General features: G+C 52.8%; 1 protein-coding gene across 1 annotated transcript in view; it reads right to left on the minus strand.

Annotated features, from left to right (window-relative positions):
* Positions 1 to 6,076: 6,076 nt before the first annotated feature.
* The window catches only part of LOC144949949 (sialate O-acetylesterase-like), a 34,885-nt gene continuing 26,058 nt past the window's right edge, over positions 6,077 to 14,903 (minus strand). Inside the window, exons 8-10 of the mRNA XM_078879939.1 lie at positions 11,869 to 11,987; positions 9,002 to 9,135; positions 6,077 to 6,235 (exon numbers count right to left, since the gene is read on the minus strand). Of these exons, the coding sequence (XP_078736065.1) occupies positions 6,077 to 6,235; positions 9,002 to 9,135; positions 11,869 to 11,987 (412 nt within the window). The remainder of the gene's footprint in view (positions 6,236 to 9,001; positions 9,136 to 11,868; positions 11,988 to 14,903) is intronic.

Below are 14,903 nucleotides of genomic sequence, written 5' to 3' on the forward strand. Positions count from 1 at the left end.
ACTACGCTACAACACTACGCTACAACACTACGCTACAACACTACGTTACAACACTACGCTACAACACTACGCTACAACACTACGCTACAACACTACGCTACAACACTACGCTACAACACTACGCTACAACACTACGCTACAACACTACGTTACAACACTACGCTACAACACTACGCTACAACACTACGCTACAACACTACGCTACAACACTACGCTACAACACTACGCTACAACACTACGCTACAACACTACGCTACAACACTACGCTACAACACTACGTTACAACACTACGCTACAACACTACGTTACAACACTACGCTACAACACTACGCTACAACACTACGCTACAACACTACGCTTACAACACTACGCTACAACACTACGTTACAACACTACGCTACAACACTACGTTACAACACTACGCTACAACACTACGCTACAACACTACGCTACAACACTACGTTACAACACTACGCTACAACACTACGCTACAACACTACGCTACAACACTACGTTACAACACTACGTTACAACACTACGCTACAACACTACGCTACAACACTACGTTACAACACTACGTTACAACACTACGCTACAACACTACGCTACAACACTACGTTACAACACTACGCTACAACACTACGCTACAACACTACGCTACAACACTACGCTACAACACTACGCTACAACACTACGCTACAACACTACGTTACAACACTACGCTACAACACTACGTTACAACGCTACGTTACAACACTACGCTACAACACTACGTTACAACACTACGCTACAACACTACGCTACAACACTACGCTACAACACTGCGTTACAACACTACGCTACAACACTACGTTACAACACTACGCTACAACACTACGCTACAACACTGCGTACAACACTACGCTACAACACTACGTTACAACACTACGCTACAACGCTACGTTACAACGCTACGTTACAACACTACGCTACAACACTACGCTACAACACTACGCTACAACACTACGCTACAACACTACGCTACAACACTACGCTACAACACTACGTTACAACACTACGCTACAACACTACGCTACAACACTACGCTACAACACTACGCTACAACACTACGTTACAACACTACGCTACAACACTACGCTACAACACTGCGTTACAACACTACGCTACAACACTACGTTACAACACTACGCTACAACACTACGTTACAACACTACGTTACAACACTACGTTACAACGCTACGTTACAACACTACGCTACAACACTACGTTACAACACTACGCTACAACACTACGTTACAACACTACGCTACAACGCTACGTTACAACGCTACGTTACAACGCTACGTTACAACGCTACGTTACAACACTACGCTACAACACTACGCTACAACACTACGCTACAACACTACGCTACAACACTACGCTACAACACTACGCTACAACACTACGCTACAACACTGCGTTACAACACTACGCTACAACACTACGCTACAACACTACGCTACAACACTACGTTACAACACTACGCTACAACACTACGCTACAACACTACGCTACAACACTGCGTTACAACACTACGCTACAACACTACGCTACAACACTACGCTACAACACTACGTTACAACACTACGCTACAACACTACGCTACAACACTACGCTACAACACTACGTTACAACACTACGCTACAACACTACGCTACAACACTACGCTACAACACTACGCTACAACACTACGCTACAACACTACGCTACAACACTACGCTACAACACTACGCTACAACACTACGCTACAACACTACGCTACAACACTACGCTACAACACTACGCTACAACACTACGCTACAACACTACGCTACAACACTACGCTACAACACTACGCTACAACACTACGCTACAACACTACGCTACAACACTACGCTACAACACTACGCTACAACACTACGCTACAACACTACGCTACAACACTACGCTACAACACTACGCTACAACACTACGCTACAACACTACGCTACAACACTACGCTACAACACTACGCTACAACACTACGCTACAACACTACGCTACAACACTACGCTACAACACTACGCTACAACACTACGCTACAACACTACGCTACAACACTACGCTACAACACTACGCTACAACACTACGCTACAACACTACGCTACAACACTACGCTACAACACTACGCTACAACACTACGCTACAACACTACGCTACAACACTACGCTACAACACTACGCTACAACACTACGCTACAACACTACGCTACAACACTACGCTACAACACTACGCTACAACACTACGCTACAACACTACGTTACAACACTACGCTACAACACTACGCTACAACACTACGTTACAACACTACGCTACAACACTACGCTACAACACTACGCTACAACACTACGCTACAACACTACGCTACAACACTACGCTACAACACTACGTTACAACACTACGCTACAACACTACGTTACAACACTACGCTACAACACTACGTTACAACACTACGCTACAACACTACGCTACAACACTACGCTACAACACTACGTTACAACACTACGCTACAACACTACGTTACAACACTACGCTACAACACTACGTTACAACACTACGCTACAACACTACGCTACAACACTACGCTACAACACTACGTTACAACACTACGCTACAACACTACGTTACAACACTACGCTACAACACTACGTTACAAACACCTACGCTACAACACTACGCTACAACACTACGTTACAACACTACGTTACAACACTACGTTACAACACTACAACACTACGCTACAACACTACGCTACAACGCTACGTTACAACACTACGTTACAACACTACGTTACAACACTACGTTACAACACTACGTTACAACACTACGCTACAACGCTACAACACTACGCTACAACGCTACGTTACAACACTACGTTACAACACTACGTTACAACGCTACGCTACAACGCTACAACACTACGCTACAACACTACGTTACAACACTACGCTACAACACTACGCTACAACACTACGTTACAACACTACGCTACAACACTACGCTACAACACTACGCTACAACACTACGTTACAACACTACGCTACAACGCTACGCTACAACACTACGCTACAACACTACGCTACAACGCTACGTTACAACACTACGTTACAACACTACGTTACAACGCTACGCTACAACACTACGCTACAACACTACGCTACAACACTACGCTACAACACTACGCTACAACGCTACGCTACAACACTACGTTACAACACTACGTTACAACGCTACGCTACAACACTACGCTACAACACTACGTTACAACACTACGTTACAACACTACGTTACAACGCTACGCTACAACACTACGCTACAACACTACGCTACAACACTACGTTACAACACTACGTTACAACGCTACGCTACAACACTACGCTACAACACTACGCTACAACACTACGCTACAACACTACGCTACAACGCTACGCTACAACACTACGTTACAACACTACGTTACAACACTACAACACTACGCTACAACACTACGCTACAACGCTACGTTACAACACTACGTTACAACACTACGTTACAACACTACGTTACAACACTACGTTACAACACTACGCTACAACGCTACAACACTACGCTACAACACTACGTTACAACACTACGTTACAACACTACGCTACAACGCTACAACACTACGCTACAACACTACGTTACAACACTACGCTACAACACTACGCTACAACACTACGCTACAACACTACGTTACAACACTACGTTACAACACTACGCTACAACACTACGCTACAACACTACGCTACAACGCTACAACACTACGCTACAACACTACGCTACAACACTACGCTACAACACTACGTTACAACACTACGTTACAACGCTACGCTACAACACTACGCTACAACACTACGTTACAACACTACGCTACAACACTACGCTACAACACTACGTTACAACACTACGTTACAACGCTACGTTACAACACTACGTTACAACACTACGTTACAACACTACGCTACAACACTACGCTACAACACTACGTTACAACACTACGCTACAACACTACGCTACAACACTACGCTACAACGCTACGTTACAACGCTACGCTACAACGCTACGTTACAACGCTACGCTACAACACTACGCTACAACACTACGTTACAACACTACGCTACAACACTACGTTACAACACTACGTTACAACACTACGTTACAACACTACGCTACAACACTACGTTACAACACTACGCTACAACACTACGTTACAACACTACGCTACAACACTACGCTACAACGCTACGTTACAACACTACGCTACAACACTACGCTACAACACTACGCTACAACACTACGCTACAACGCTACGTTACAACACTACGTTACAACACTACGCTACAACACTACGCTACAACACTACACTACAACACTACGTTACAACACTACGCTACAACACTACGCTACAACACTACGCTACAACACTACGCTACAACACTACGTTACAACACTACGCTACAACGCTACGCTACAACACTACGCTACAACGCTACGCTACAACGCTAGCGTGTGTTAGCGTGTTAGCATGTGTTAGCGTGTGTGTGTTAGCGTGTGAGCGTGTGTGTGCGTTAGCGTGTGTGTTAGCGTGTGAGCGTGTTAGTGTGTGTGTTAGCGTGTTAGCATGTGTTAGCGTGTGTGTTAGTGTGTGTTAGCGTGTGTTAGTGTGTTAGCGTGTGTTAGCGTGTGTGTTAGCGTGTGTTAGCGTGTGTTAGCGTGTGTGTTAGTGTGTGTTAGCGTGTGTTAGTGTGTTAGCGTGTGTTAGCGTGTGTTAGTGTGTTAGCGTGTGTTAGCGTGTGTGTGTTAGCGTGTGAGCGTGTGTGTGCGTTAGCGTGTGTGTTAGCGTGTGTTAGCGTGTGAGCGTGTGAGCGTGTTAGTGTGTGTGTTAGCGTGTTAACGTGTGTGTTAGCGTGTGTTAGCGTGTGTTAGTGTGTTAGCGTGTGTTAGCGTGTGTGTGTTAGCGTGTGAGCGTGTGTGTGCGTTAGCGTGTGTGTTAGCGTGTGTTAGCGTGTGAGCGTGTGTGTTAGCGTGTGAGCGTGTGTGTTAGCGTGTGTTAGCGTGTGAGCGTGTGAGCGTGTTAGTGTGTGTGTTAGCGTGTTAACGTGTGTGTTAGCGTGTGTTAGCGTGTGTTAGCGTGTGTTAGCGTGTGTGTTAGTGTGTGTTAGCGTGTGTTAGCGTGTGTGTTAACGTGTGTGTTAGCGTGTGTTAGCGTGTGTTAGCGTGTGTTAGCGTGTGTGTTAGTGTGTGTTAGCGTGTGTTAGTGTGTTAGCGTGTGTTAGCGTGTGTGTGTTAGCGTGTGAGCGTGTGTGTGCGTTAGCGTGTGTGTTAGCGTGTGTTAGCGTGTGAGCGTGTGAGCGTGTTAGTGTGTGTGTTAGCGTGTTAACGTGTGTTAGCGTGTGTTAGCGTGTGTTAGCGTGTGTGTTAGCGTGTGTGTTAGTGTGTGTTGGCGTGTGTGTTAGCGTGTGTTAGTGTGTTAGTGTGTGTTAGCGTGTGTGTGTTAGCGTGTTAGCGTGTGTGTGTTAGCGTGTGTTAGCGTGTGTTAGCGTGTGTGTTAGTGTGTGTTGGCGTGTGTTAGCGTGTGTGTTAGCGTGTGTTAGCGTGTGTGTTAGTGTGTGTTAGCGTGTGTGTTAGTGTGTGTTAGCGTGTGTTAGTGTGTTAGCGTGTGTTAGCATGTGTGTGTTAGCGTGTGTTAGCGTGTGTGTGTTAGCGTGTGTTAGCGTGTGTTAGCGTGTGTGTGTTAGCGTGTGTTAGCGTGTGTGTGTTAGCGTGTGTTAGCGTGTGTGTGTTAGCGTGTGTTAGCGTGTGTGTGTTAGCGTGTGTTAGCGTGTGTTAGTGTGTGTTAGCGTGTGTTAGTGTGTGTTAGCGTGTGTGTGTGCGTTAGCGCGTGTGAGCGTGTGCGTTTGTTAGCGTGTGTTAACGTGTGTTAGCGTGTGTTAGCGTGTGTTAGCGTGTGTTAGCGTGTGTTAGCGTGTGTTAGCGTGTGTGTGTTGGCGAGTCCCTACATGCCGTACGGAGATTTTCGATCGCACAGATCCAGCGTCACCGCCATGAAGGTGCCCGGCATGCGCCCGTTGGGGCAGTAGCCTCGGTCGGCGCTCTGGTGCCAGCGCACGCGCGGGTACTCGTCACGCAGCGAGTGTGGGTCACTGGACGAGATCTACACTCACACAGCATCACCATCACCACCACCACCATCACCACCATCACCATGGTGGTGATGGTGGTGATGGTGGTGGTGGTGCACGCGCGGGTACTCGTCACGCAGCGAGTGTGGGTCACTGGACGAGATCTACACTCACACAGCAGCATCATCACCACCACCACCATCACCACCATCACCATGGTGGTGATGGTGGTGATGGTGGTGGTGGTGCACGCGCGGGTACTCGTCACGCAGCGAGTGTGGGTCACTGGACGAGATCTACACTCACACAGCATCACCATCACCACCACCACCACCATCACCACCATCATCATGGTGGTAGTGGTGCCAGCGCACGCGCGGGTACTCGTCACGCAGCGAGTGTGGGTCACTGGACGAGATCTACACTCACACAGCATCACCATCACCACCACCACCATCACCACCATCACCATGGTGGTGATGGTGATGATGGTGGTGGTGCACGCGAGGGTACTCGTCACGCAGCGAGTGTGGGTCACTGGACGAGATCTACACTCACACAGCATCACCATCACCACCACCACTATCATCATCACTATCATTATGGTGGTGATGGTGGTGATGGTGGTGGTGGTGGTGATGGTGGTGGTGCACGTGAGGGTACTCCTCACGCAGCGAGTGTGGGTCACTGGACGAGATCTACACTCACACAGCATCATCATCACCACCACCATCATCATCACCATCATCATCATGGTGGTAGTGGTGCCAGCGCACGCGTGGGTACTCGTCACGCAGCGAGTGTGGGTCACTGGACGAGATCTACACTCACACAGCATCATCATCAGCACCACCACCATCATCATCATCATCACCACCACCACTACTACCACCACCACCACTACCACCATCACCATCATCATCATGGTGGTAGTGGTGCCAGCGCACGCGCGGGTACTCGTCACGCAGCGAGTGTGGGTCACTGGACGAGATCTACACTCACACAGCATCACCATCACCACCACCACTATCATCACTACCACCACCATCACCACCATCACCATGGTGGTGATGGTGATGATGGTGGTGGTGCACGCGAGGGTACTCGTCACGCAGCGAGTGTGGGTCACTGGACGAGATCTACACTCACACAGCATCATCAGCACCACCACCACTACTACCACCACCACCACTACCACCATCACCATCATCATCATGGTGGTAGTGGTGCCAGCGCACGCGAGGGTACTCCTCACGCAGCGAGTGTGGGTCACTGGACGAGATCTACACTCACACAGCAGCATCATCACCACCACCACCATCATCATCACTATCATTATGGTGGTGATGGTGGTGATGGTGGTGGTGGTGGTGATGGTGGTGGTGCACGCGCGGGTACTCGTCACGCAGCGAGTGTGGGTCACTGGACGAGATCTACACTCACACAGCAGCATCATCAGCACCACCACCACCACTACCACCATCACCATCATGGTGGTGGTGGTGCCAGCGCACGCGCGGGTACTCGTCACGCAGCGAGTGTGGGTCACTGGACGAGATCTACACTCACACAGCATCACCATCACCACCACCACCACCATCACCACCATCATCATGGTGGTAGTGGTGCCAGCGCACGCGTGGGTACTCGTCACGCAGCGAGTGTGGGTTACTAGACGAGATCTACACTCACACAGCAGCATCATCATCATCAGCAGCAGCAACAGCATCATCAGCATCACCACCACCACCATCACCATGGTGGTGATGGTGATGATGGTGGTGGTGCACGCGAGGGTACTCCTCACGCAGCGAGTGTGGGTCACTGGACGAGATCTACACTCACACAGCATCATCATCAGCACCACCACCATCATCATCATCACCACCACCATCACCACCATCACCATGGTGGTGATGGTGATGATGGTGGTGGTGCACGCGCGGGTACTCCTCACGCAGCGAGTGTGGGTCACTGGACGAGATCTACACTCACACAGCAGCATCATCAGCACCACCATCATCATCATCACCACCACCACCACTACCACCACCACCACTACCACCATCACCATCATCATCATGGTGGTAGTGGTGCCAGCGCACGCGCGGGTACTCCTCACGCAGCGAGTGTGGGTCACTGGACGAGACCTACACTCACACAGCATCATCACTATCATCATCATCATCATCACTATCACCATCATCATTATCACTATCACCATCATCATCATCATCACTATCATCATCATCATCACTATCACCATCATCATTATCACTATCACCATCATCATCATCATCATCACTATCATCATCATCACCATGGTGGTAGTGGTGCCAGCGCACGCGCGGGTACTCCTCACGCAGCGAGTGTGGGTCACTGGACGAGATCTACACTCACACAGCAGCATCATCAGCACCACCACCATCAACATCATCACCACCACCACTACTACCACCACCACCACCACTACCACCATCACCATCACCACCATCATCACCACCACCATCTCCACCATCATCACCACCATCACCACCATCACCACCATCACCATCATCACCACCATCATCACCACCATCATCACCACCATCACCACCATCACCATCATCACCACCATCATCACCACCATCACCATCATCACCATCATCACCATCACCATCATCACCATCACCACCACCATCATCCCCCAAATCCCCCCCCCCACCCTCCCCCCCCCACCCCCCACCCTCCCCCACCCCCCACTCCCTCCCTCCCACCCCCCACCCCACCCCCCCCCTCTCCCCACCCCCCCCCCCCACCTGTGCAAATCCGAAGGGCAGGACGGGGTTGGTGGCGCCGTGGGTACCGGCGTGGAATGAGCTCCGCCAGTCGTCGACCATGGCGGGGAAGGTGCAGTTGTAGAGGTCAGGGTTCACCTGCGTGTTCTCCTCCCCTGGGGGGTGGGGGGGGGGGGTGGGGGGGTGGGGGGGGTGGTTGAGTGGGTGGGTGGGTGGGTGAGTGAGTGAGTGGGTGGGTGGGTGAGTGAGTGGGTGGGTGGGTGGGTGAGTGGGTGGGTGGGTGAGTGGGTGGGTGAGTGAGTGGGTGGGTGAGTGAGTGGGTGGGTGAGTGGGTGGGTGGGTGGGTGAGTGAGTGAGTGGGTGGGTGAGTGAGTGAGTGGGTGGGTGGGTGAGTGGGTGGGTGGGTGAGTGAGTGAGTGGGTGGGTGAGTGAGTGAGTGGGTGGGTGAGTGGGTGGGTGAGTGGGTGGGTGGGTGTATGAGTGAGTGGGTGGGTGAGTGGGTGGGTGAGTGAGTGGGTGAGTGAGTGGGTGGGTGGGTGAGTGAGTGGGTGAGTGAGTGGGTGAGTGAGTGAGTGGGTGAGTGGGTGGGTGAGTGAGTGAGTGAGTGGGTGAGTGAGTGAGTGAGTGGGTGGGTGGGTGAGTGGGTGAGTGAGTGGGTGAGTGAGTGGGTGAGTGTATGAGTGAGTGGGTGGGTGGGTGAGTGAGTGGGTGAGTGGGTGGGGGAGTGGGTGAGTGGGTGAGTGAGTAGGTGGGTGAGTGGGTGAGTGGGTGGGTGAGTGAGTGGGTGAGTGAGTGAGTGAGTGGGTGGGTGAGTGAGTGGGTGAGTGAGTGAGTGAGTGAGTGGGTGGGTGAGTGGGTGAGTGAGTGGGTGAGTGGGTGGGTGGGTGAGTGGGTGGGTGGGTGGGTGAGTGGGTGGGTGGGTGGGTGAGTGGGTGGGTGGGTGGGTGAGTGGGTGGGTGGGTGGGTGAGTGGGTGGGTGGGTGGGTGGGTGAGTGGGTGGGTGGGTGAGTGAGTGGGTGAGTGGGTGGGTGGGTGAGTGAGTGAGTGAGTGGGTGGGTGAGTGGGTGGGTGAGTGGGTGAGTGGGTGGGTGAGTGAGTGGGTGAGTGGGTGGGTGGGTGGGTGAGTGAGTGAGTGAGTGGGTGGGTGGGTGGGTGAGTGAGTGGGTGGGTGAGTGAATGAGTGGGTGAGTGGGTGGGTGAGTGAGTGAGTGGGTGAGTGGGTGGGTGGGTGGGTGAGTGAGTGGGTGAGTGGGTGGGTGGGTGGGTGAGTGAGTGGGTGGGTGAGTGGGTGAGTGAGTGGGTGGGTGGGTGAGTGGGTGGGTGAGTGAGTGAGTGGGTGGGTGAGTGGGTGGGTGAGTGAGTGAGTGAGTGGGTGGGTGAGGGGGTGGGGGTTGGGTGGGTGGGTGGCAGAGTGGGTGGGTTTCTATGTCCATCTCTCTGCTTCTCTCCCCGTGTCTCTCTCCCCGTGTCTCTCTCCCCGTGTCTCTCCTCGTGTCTCCCTCCCCGTGTCTCTCCCCCCGTGTCTCTCCCCCCGTGTCTCTCCCCCCGTGTCTCTCCCCCCGTGTCTCTCTCTCCGTGTGTCTCTCCCCCGGTGTCTCTCCCCCCGTGTCTCTCTCCCCGTGTCTCTCTTTCCCTGTGTCTCTCTCCCCCCGTGTCTCTCCCCCCGTGTCTCTCTCCCCGTGTCTCTCTCTCTCCGTGTCTCTCTCCCCGTGTCTCTCTCCGTGTCTCTCTCCCCGTGTGTCTCTCTCCGTGTCTCTCTCTCCCCGTGTCTCCCTCCCCGTGTCTCCCTCCCCGTGTCTCTCCCCCCGTGTCTCTCTCCCCGTGTCTCTCCCCCCGTGTCTCTCCCCCCGTGTCTCTCCCCCCGTGTCTCTCCCCCCGTGTCTCTCCCCCCGTGTCTCTCCCCCCGTGTCTCTCTCCCCGTGTGTCTCTCCCCCCGTGTCTCTCCCCCCGTGTCTCTCCCCCCGTGTCTCTCCCCCCGTGTCTCTCCCCCCGTGTCTCTCTCCCCGTGTGTCTCTCTCCCCGTGTCTCTCTCCCCGTGTCTCTCCTCGTGTCTCTCTCCCCGTGTCTCTCTCCCCGTGTGTCTCTCTCCGTGTCTCTCTCTCTCCGTGTCTCTCTCCCCGTGTGTCTCTCTCCGTGTCTCTCTCTCTCCGTGTCTCTCTCCGTGTCTCTCTCTCCCCGTGTCTCCCTCCCCGTGTCTCTCCCCCCGTGTCTCTCTCCCCGTGTGTCTCTCTCCCCGTGTCTCTCCTCGTGTCTCTCTCCCCGTGTCTCTCTCCCCGTGTCTCTCTCCCCGTGTCTCTCTCCCCGTGTCTCTCTCCCCGTGTCTCTCCCCCCGTGTCTCTCCCCCCGTGTCTCTCCCCCCGTGTCTCTCCCCCCGTGTCTCTCTCCCCGTGTGTCTCTCTCCGTGTCTCTCTCTCCCCGTGTCTCCCTCCCCGTGTCTCTCCCCTCGTGTGTCTCTCTCCCCGTGTGTCTCTCTCCCCGTGTCTCTCTCCCCGTGTCTCTCCTCGTGTCTCTCTCCCCGTGTCTCTCTCCCCGTGTCTCTCTCCTCGTGTCTCTCTCCCCGTGTCTCTCTCCCCGTGTCTCTCCTCGTGTCTCTCTCCCCGTGTCTCTCTCCTCGTGTCTCTCTCCCCGTGTCTCTCTCCTCGTGTCTCTCTCCCCGTGTCTCTCCCCGTGTCTCTCTCCCCGTGTCTCTCTCCCCGTGTCTCTCCCCGTGTCTCTCTCCCCGTGTCTCTCCCCCCGTGTCTCTCCCCCCGTGTCTCTCTCCCCGTGTGTCTCTCTCCCCGTGTCTCTCTCCCCGTGTCTCTCCCCCCGTGTCTCTCTCCCCGTGTCTCTCTCCCCGTGTGTCTCTCTCCCCGTGTCTCTCCCCGTGTCTCTCTCCCCGTGTCTCTCACCCTGGTACCACACGACTCCACGAAGACTCATGTTGAGCAGGGGATGGATCATGGCGTTCCACAGCACGGAGTGAGCCTGGGGAGACCTCGCAAACAAGCCCAGCGCTCCCTTCCCAGCGCTGCACACGCACAGATACATACACATACATATACACACAGATACATACACATACAACAACAACAACAACAACCGCCATTCGCCACTAAGTGGCGGTGACGTCACCACGACGCTTGTGCCAGGCCATGTGCACCTTGAGGCTACCACGTGAAGTGTCGAACGCCCGCTGGCAGGAGGTCACGGGGCAGACCCAGCAGGTGCCACGGGTCGACTGACCGAGATGACCGAGATGACTGGCTGATGCACCACCTGTGCCCCCTACTGTGCCAACTTGCTGTGCTTTAGCCACCCGGCGCTCCGCTCGTTGTTGTGAGCGTCGCTCCTCCGCCCTCCGTTGTTGTTGGAGGGCGACTGCCTCCAACTGCCTAGTAGCGTCCTTCACGAGCCTCCTCCACTGAGGCCGATCTTGACACCGCTGGTACCAGTCATCGGCAAGTCCACTCAGCTCCACGTCCTCCTGTACCACATCACTCCATCTCTTCTCTAGCCCGTGACACTCACTCACCCACTCACTCACCCATCACTCCATCTCTTCTCTAGCCCGTGCCACGCCTGTTTAGCCCCCTCGATCCGGCCAATCAAAATCTGTTTAGGCATGCGATGGCCAGGCATGCGGGCTACATGACCCAGCCAACGCAGCCTTGCCTGCCGGAGTAATTCATTGATGGGACTGTGTCCAGATCTTTCAAGGATTTGTGAGCTCCTCACACAATACAGCCTGGTTAAACTCAGGATGGATCGTAGGCAGGCCAGCATAAATGTTTCTAACCGGCAAAGATGTTCCATTAGGGGGGTCCACGTTTCGCAAGCGTAGAGAAGGGAGGGAATGACCGTGGCCGAGAAGACCTGAAGCTTCGTGCGGAGCGACAGACCAGGTAGCTTCCACACAGCTCCACGGTAGGTCCTGGTGTCCAGGACATGGGCTCGCATCCGCTGGCCCGTCACTACGTAGTCCAGCAGATGTTCTTGCTTGGACCCGGCGTGCATCCATGATGTTGTGTGGATGCGCCGATGCCGGAACAGCGTGTTGGTAATTACAAGCCCATGGGCTGCACAAACATCTAGCAGCCTCCTGCCGTTGTTATTGAGCTGATCTGGCCCATGCCTTCCAATCACTCCAGACCAGGTGCCAGCATCGTGACCAACTCGGGCATTGAAGTCACCCCAACAAGATGACTCTGTCCCGAGGGGCCACTTTAGCCAGCACCTGTGACAGGAGGTCATCGGCCTTGCCTGCATCCCTCCATGGATGTTCGTCTTCGGTGGGGGCATAAGTAACCACGACCACCACTCCTCGCCTCCGGTTGATGGGAAGGCGAGCCCAAAGTAGCCTGGGGCTTACAGCTTCCCACACCTCACCGCCACGCTCCCACGTCCCCTTCGTTCTTTTATTCAGAAGAAGAGCCACTCCCTGTTGTTTGGCAGCCTCCTGCCCCGAGTAGAGGACTGTCCACCCCTCATGGTGGCAGGAGCCAGAGCCGGTCCACCGGACCTCCTGAATGCCACAGAGATCCAGGTGGTACGGGTCCAGCTCCTGACAGAGGAGTGGCAGCCTCTCCTCCGCAGTGAGCGTTCCAACATTCCACGTGGCCACACGAAGTGGTTTTTTGCTGCGTCTGGAGGAGCCCCGAGGGTAAAGATTCAATCTCCTGGCTCCGCCAAATGGGGTTTGGCCAGGAGACGTCACAGACGCCTGTCCCCCCGGAGCCTCCGGCACAAGTTTAGTTAGATACATCCACGGACACAGATACATACAGATACACACATGGACATACACACATGACAAAGATGCCCCGTATAGCCTTAGCAGACTGTTGGGGCAAGTGCTGTTAGCGAGTGGCACCTATGAAGGCCGGAACGGTACACGAGGGGGTGGGTGGCCAGCACCACGCCCGGCCGCCTTTGTCTCCCCAGTGGCGATGTTCACTACACACCGCTACACCAGCTACTCATTTGTTGAATAATTCAAGCAGCAGCCAAAACGCCGTTCGACAATTACACTGGTCCATATTCTTAGGTTTTTTTCAGGTAAAGTCACGTAGGTAAAAAAATTAAAATTTATAAAAGTAAAATAAAATAAAAATCACGACGTTTCGAAAAGTCGTCATTTATATGAATCATTGCAGTCACGAAAGCTTCAAATCTAGAATTACACTGGTCAACAATAAAAAAAACACATGTTTTTCTGGCCTGCACTATTGCAGCTGTTCTAGACTAATTTCAGGGTGCCGATTCAGATTTGCTCTCAGATTTGCTCTATCACATTACGTTTTTGTGCTATCGGCATACCCCGTTTTCATTGATTTTACCCGAAATTAACTCTGTCGCTTATGATTGCAAGTTGTTGCGAGTCAGTGACTGCTTTAGTGTTAAAATATGGTGCTGTGTTTATAATATCATCTTATGTAGATATCCACATTCATTTAATATTTTTCTTCCGCAGTTTTCATTGAAAATGCAACATTTCACATCTCAAAAACCTGATGTGATAGACAAAAACTGATGCCAGATTTGGAATCAGCACCCCAAAATTACCTTAATACCTTATGCCAGGAAAAAGTGTGTTGACCAGTGTGATCGTGAGCAGAGGGTCAGGGACTCCGAAAGCACGAAGAACAACCCAGAGCCCAGGCCTACTGATGGTATCATAGGCCTTGACCAGGTCAATAAACCAGAGATGTAGGTCTTGTTGGAATTCCCAACACCTCTGCTGTAGCAGACGGACAGAAAATATGGCATCTGTGCAGGACCGCCCTTTCCTGAAACCGCATTGGGGCTCCGCAAGCCTCTCCTCAGCGTGCCTAGCAAGGCGATGTTGAATAATCCTTGCCAGGACCACACACTACACACAACAACAACCACATCCACACACAACAACAACCACAACCACACACTACACCATCATGAAGGTCCTCAA

Source organism: Lampetra fluviatilis, chromosome 55, assembly GCF_964198595.1.
Source record: "Lampetra fluviatilis chromosome 55, kcLamFluv1.1, whole genome shotgun sequence".
NCBI lineage: Eukaryota > Metazoa > Chordata > Hyperoartia > Petromyzontiformes > Petromyzontidae > Lampetra > Lampetra fluviatilis.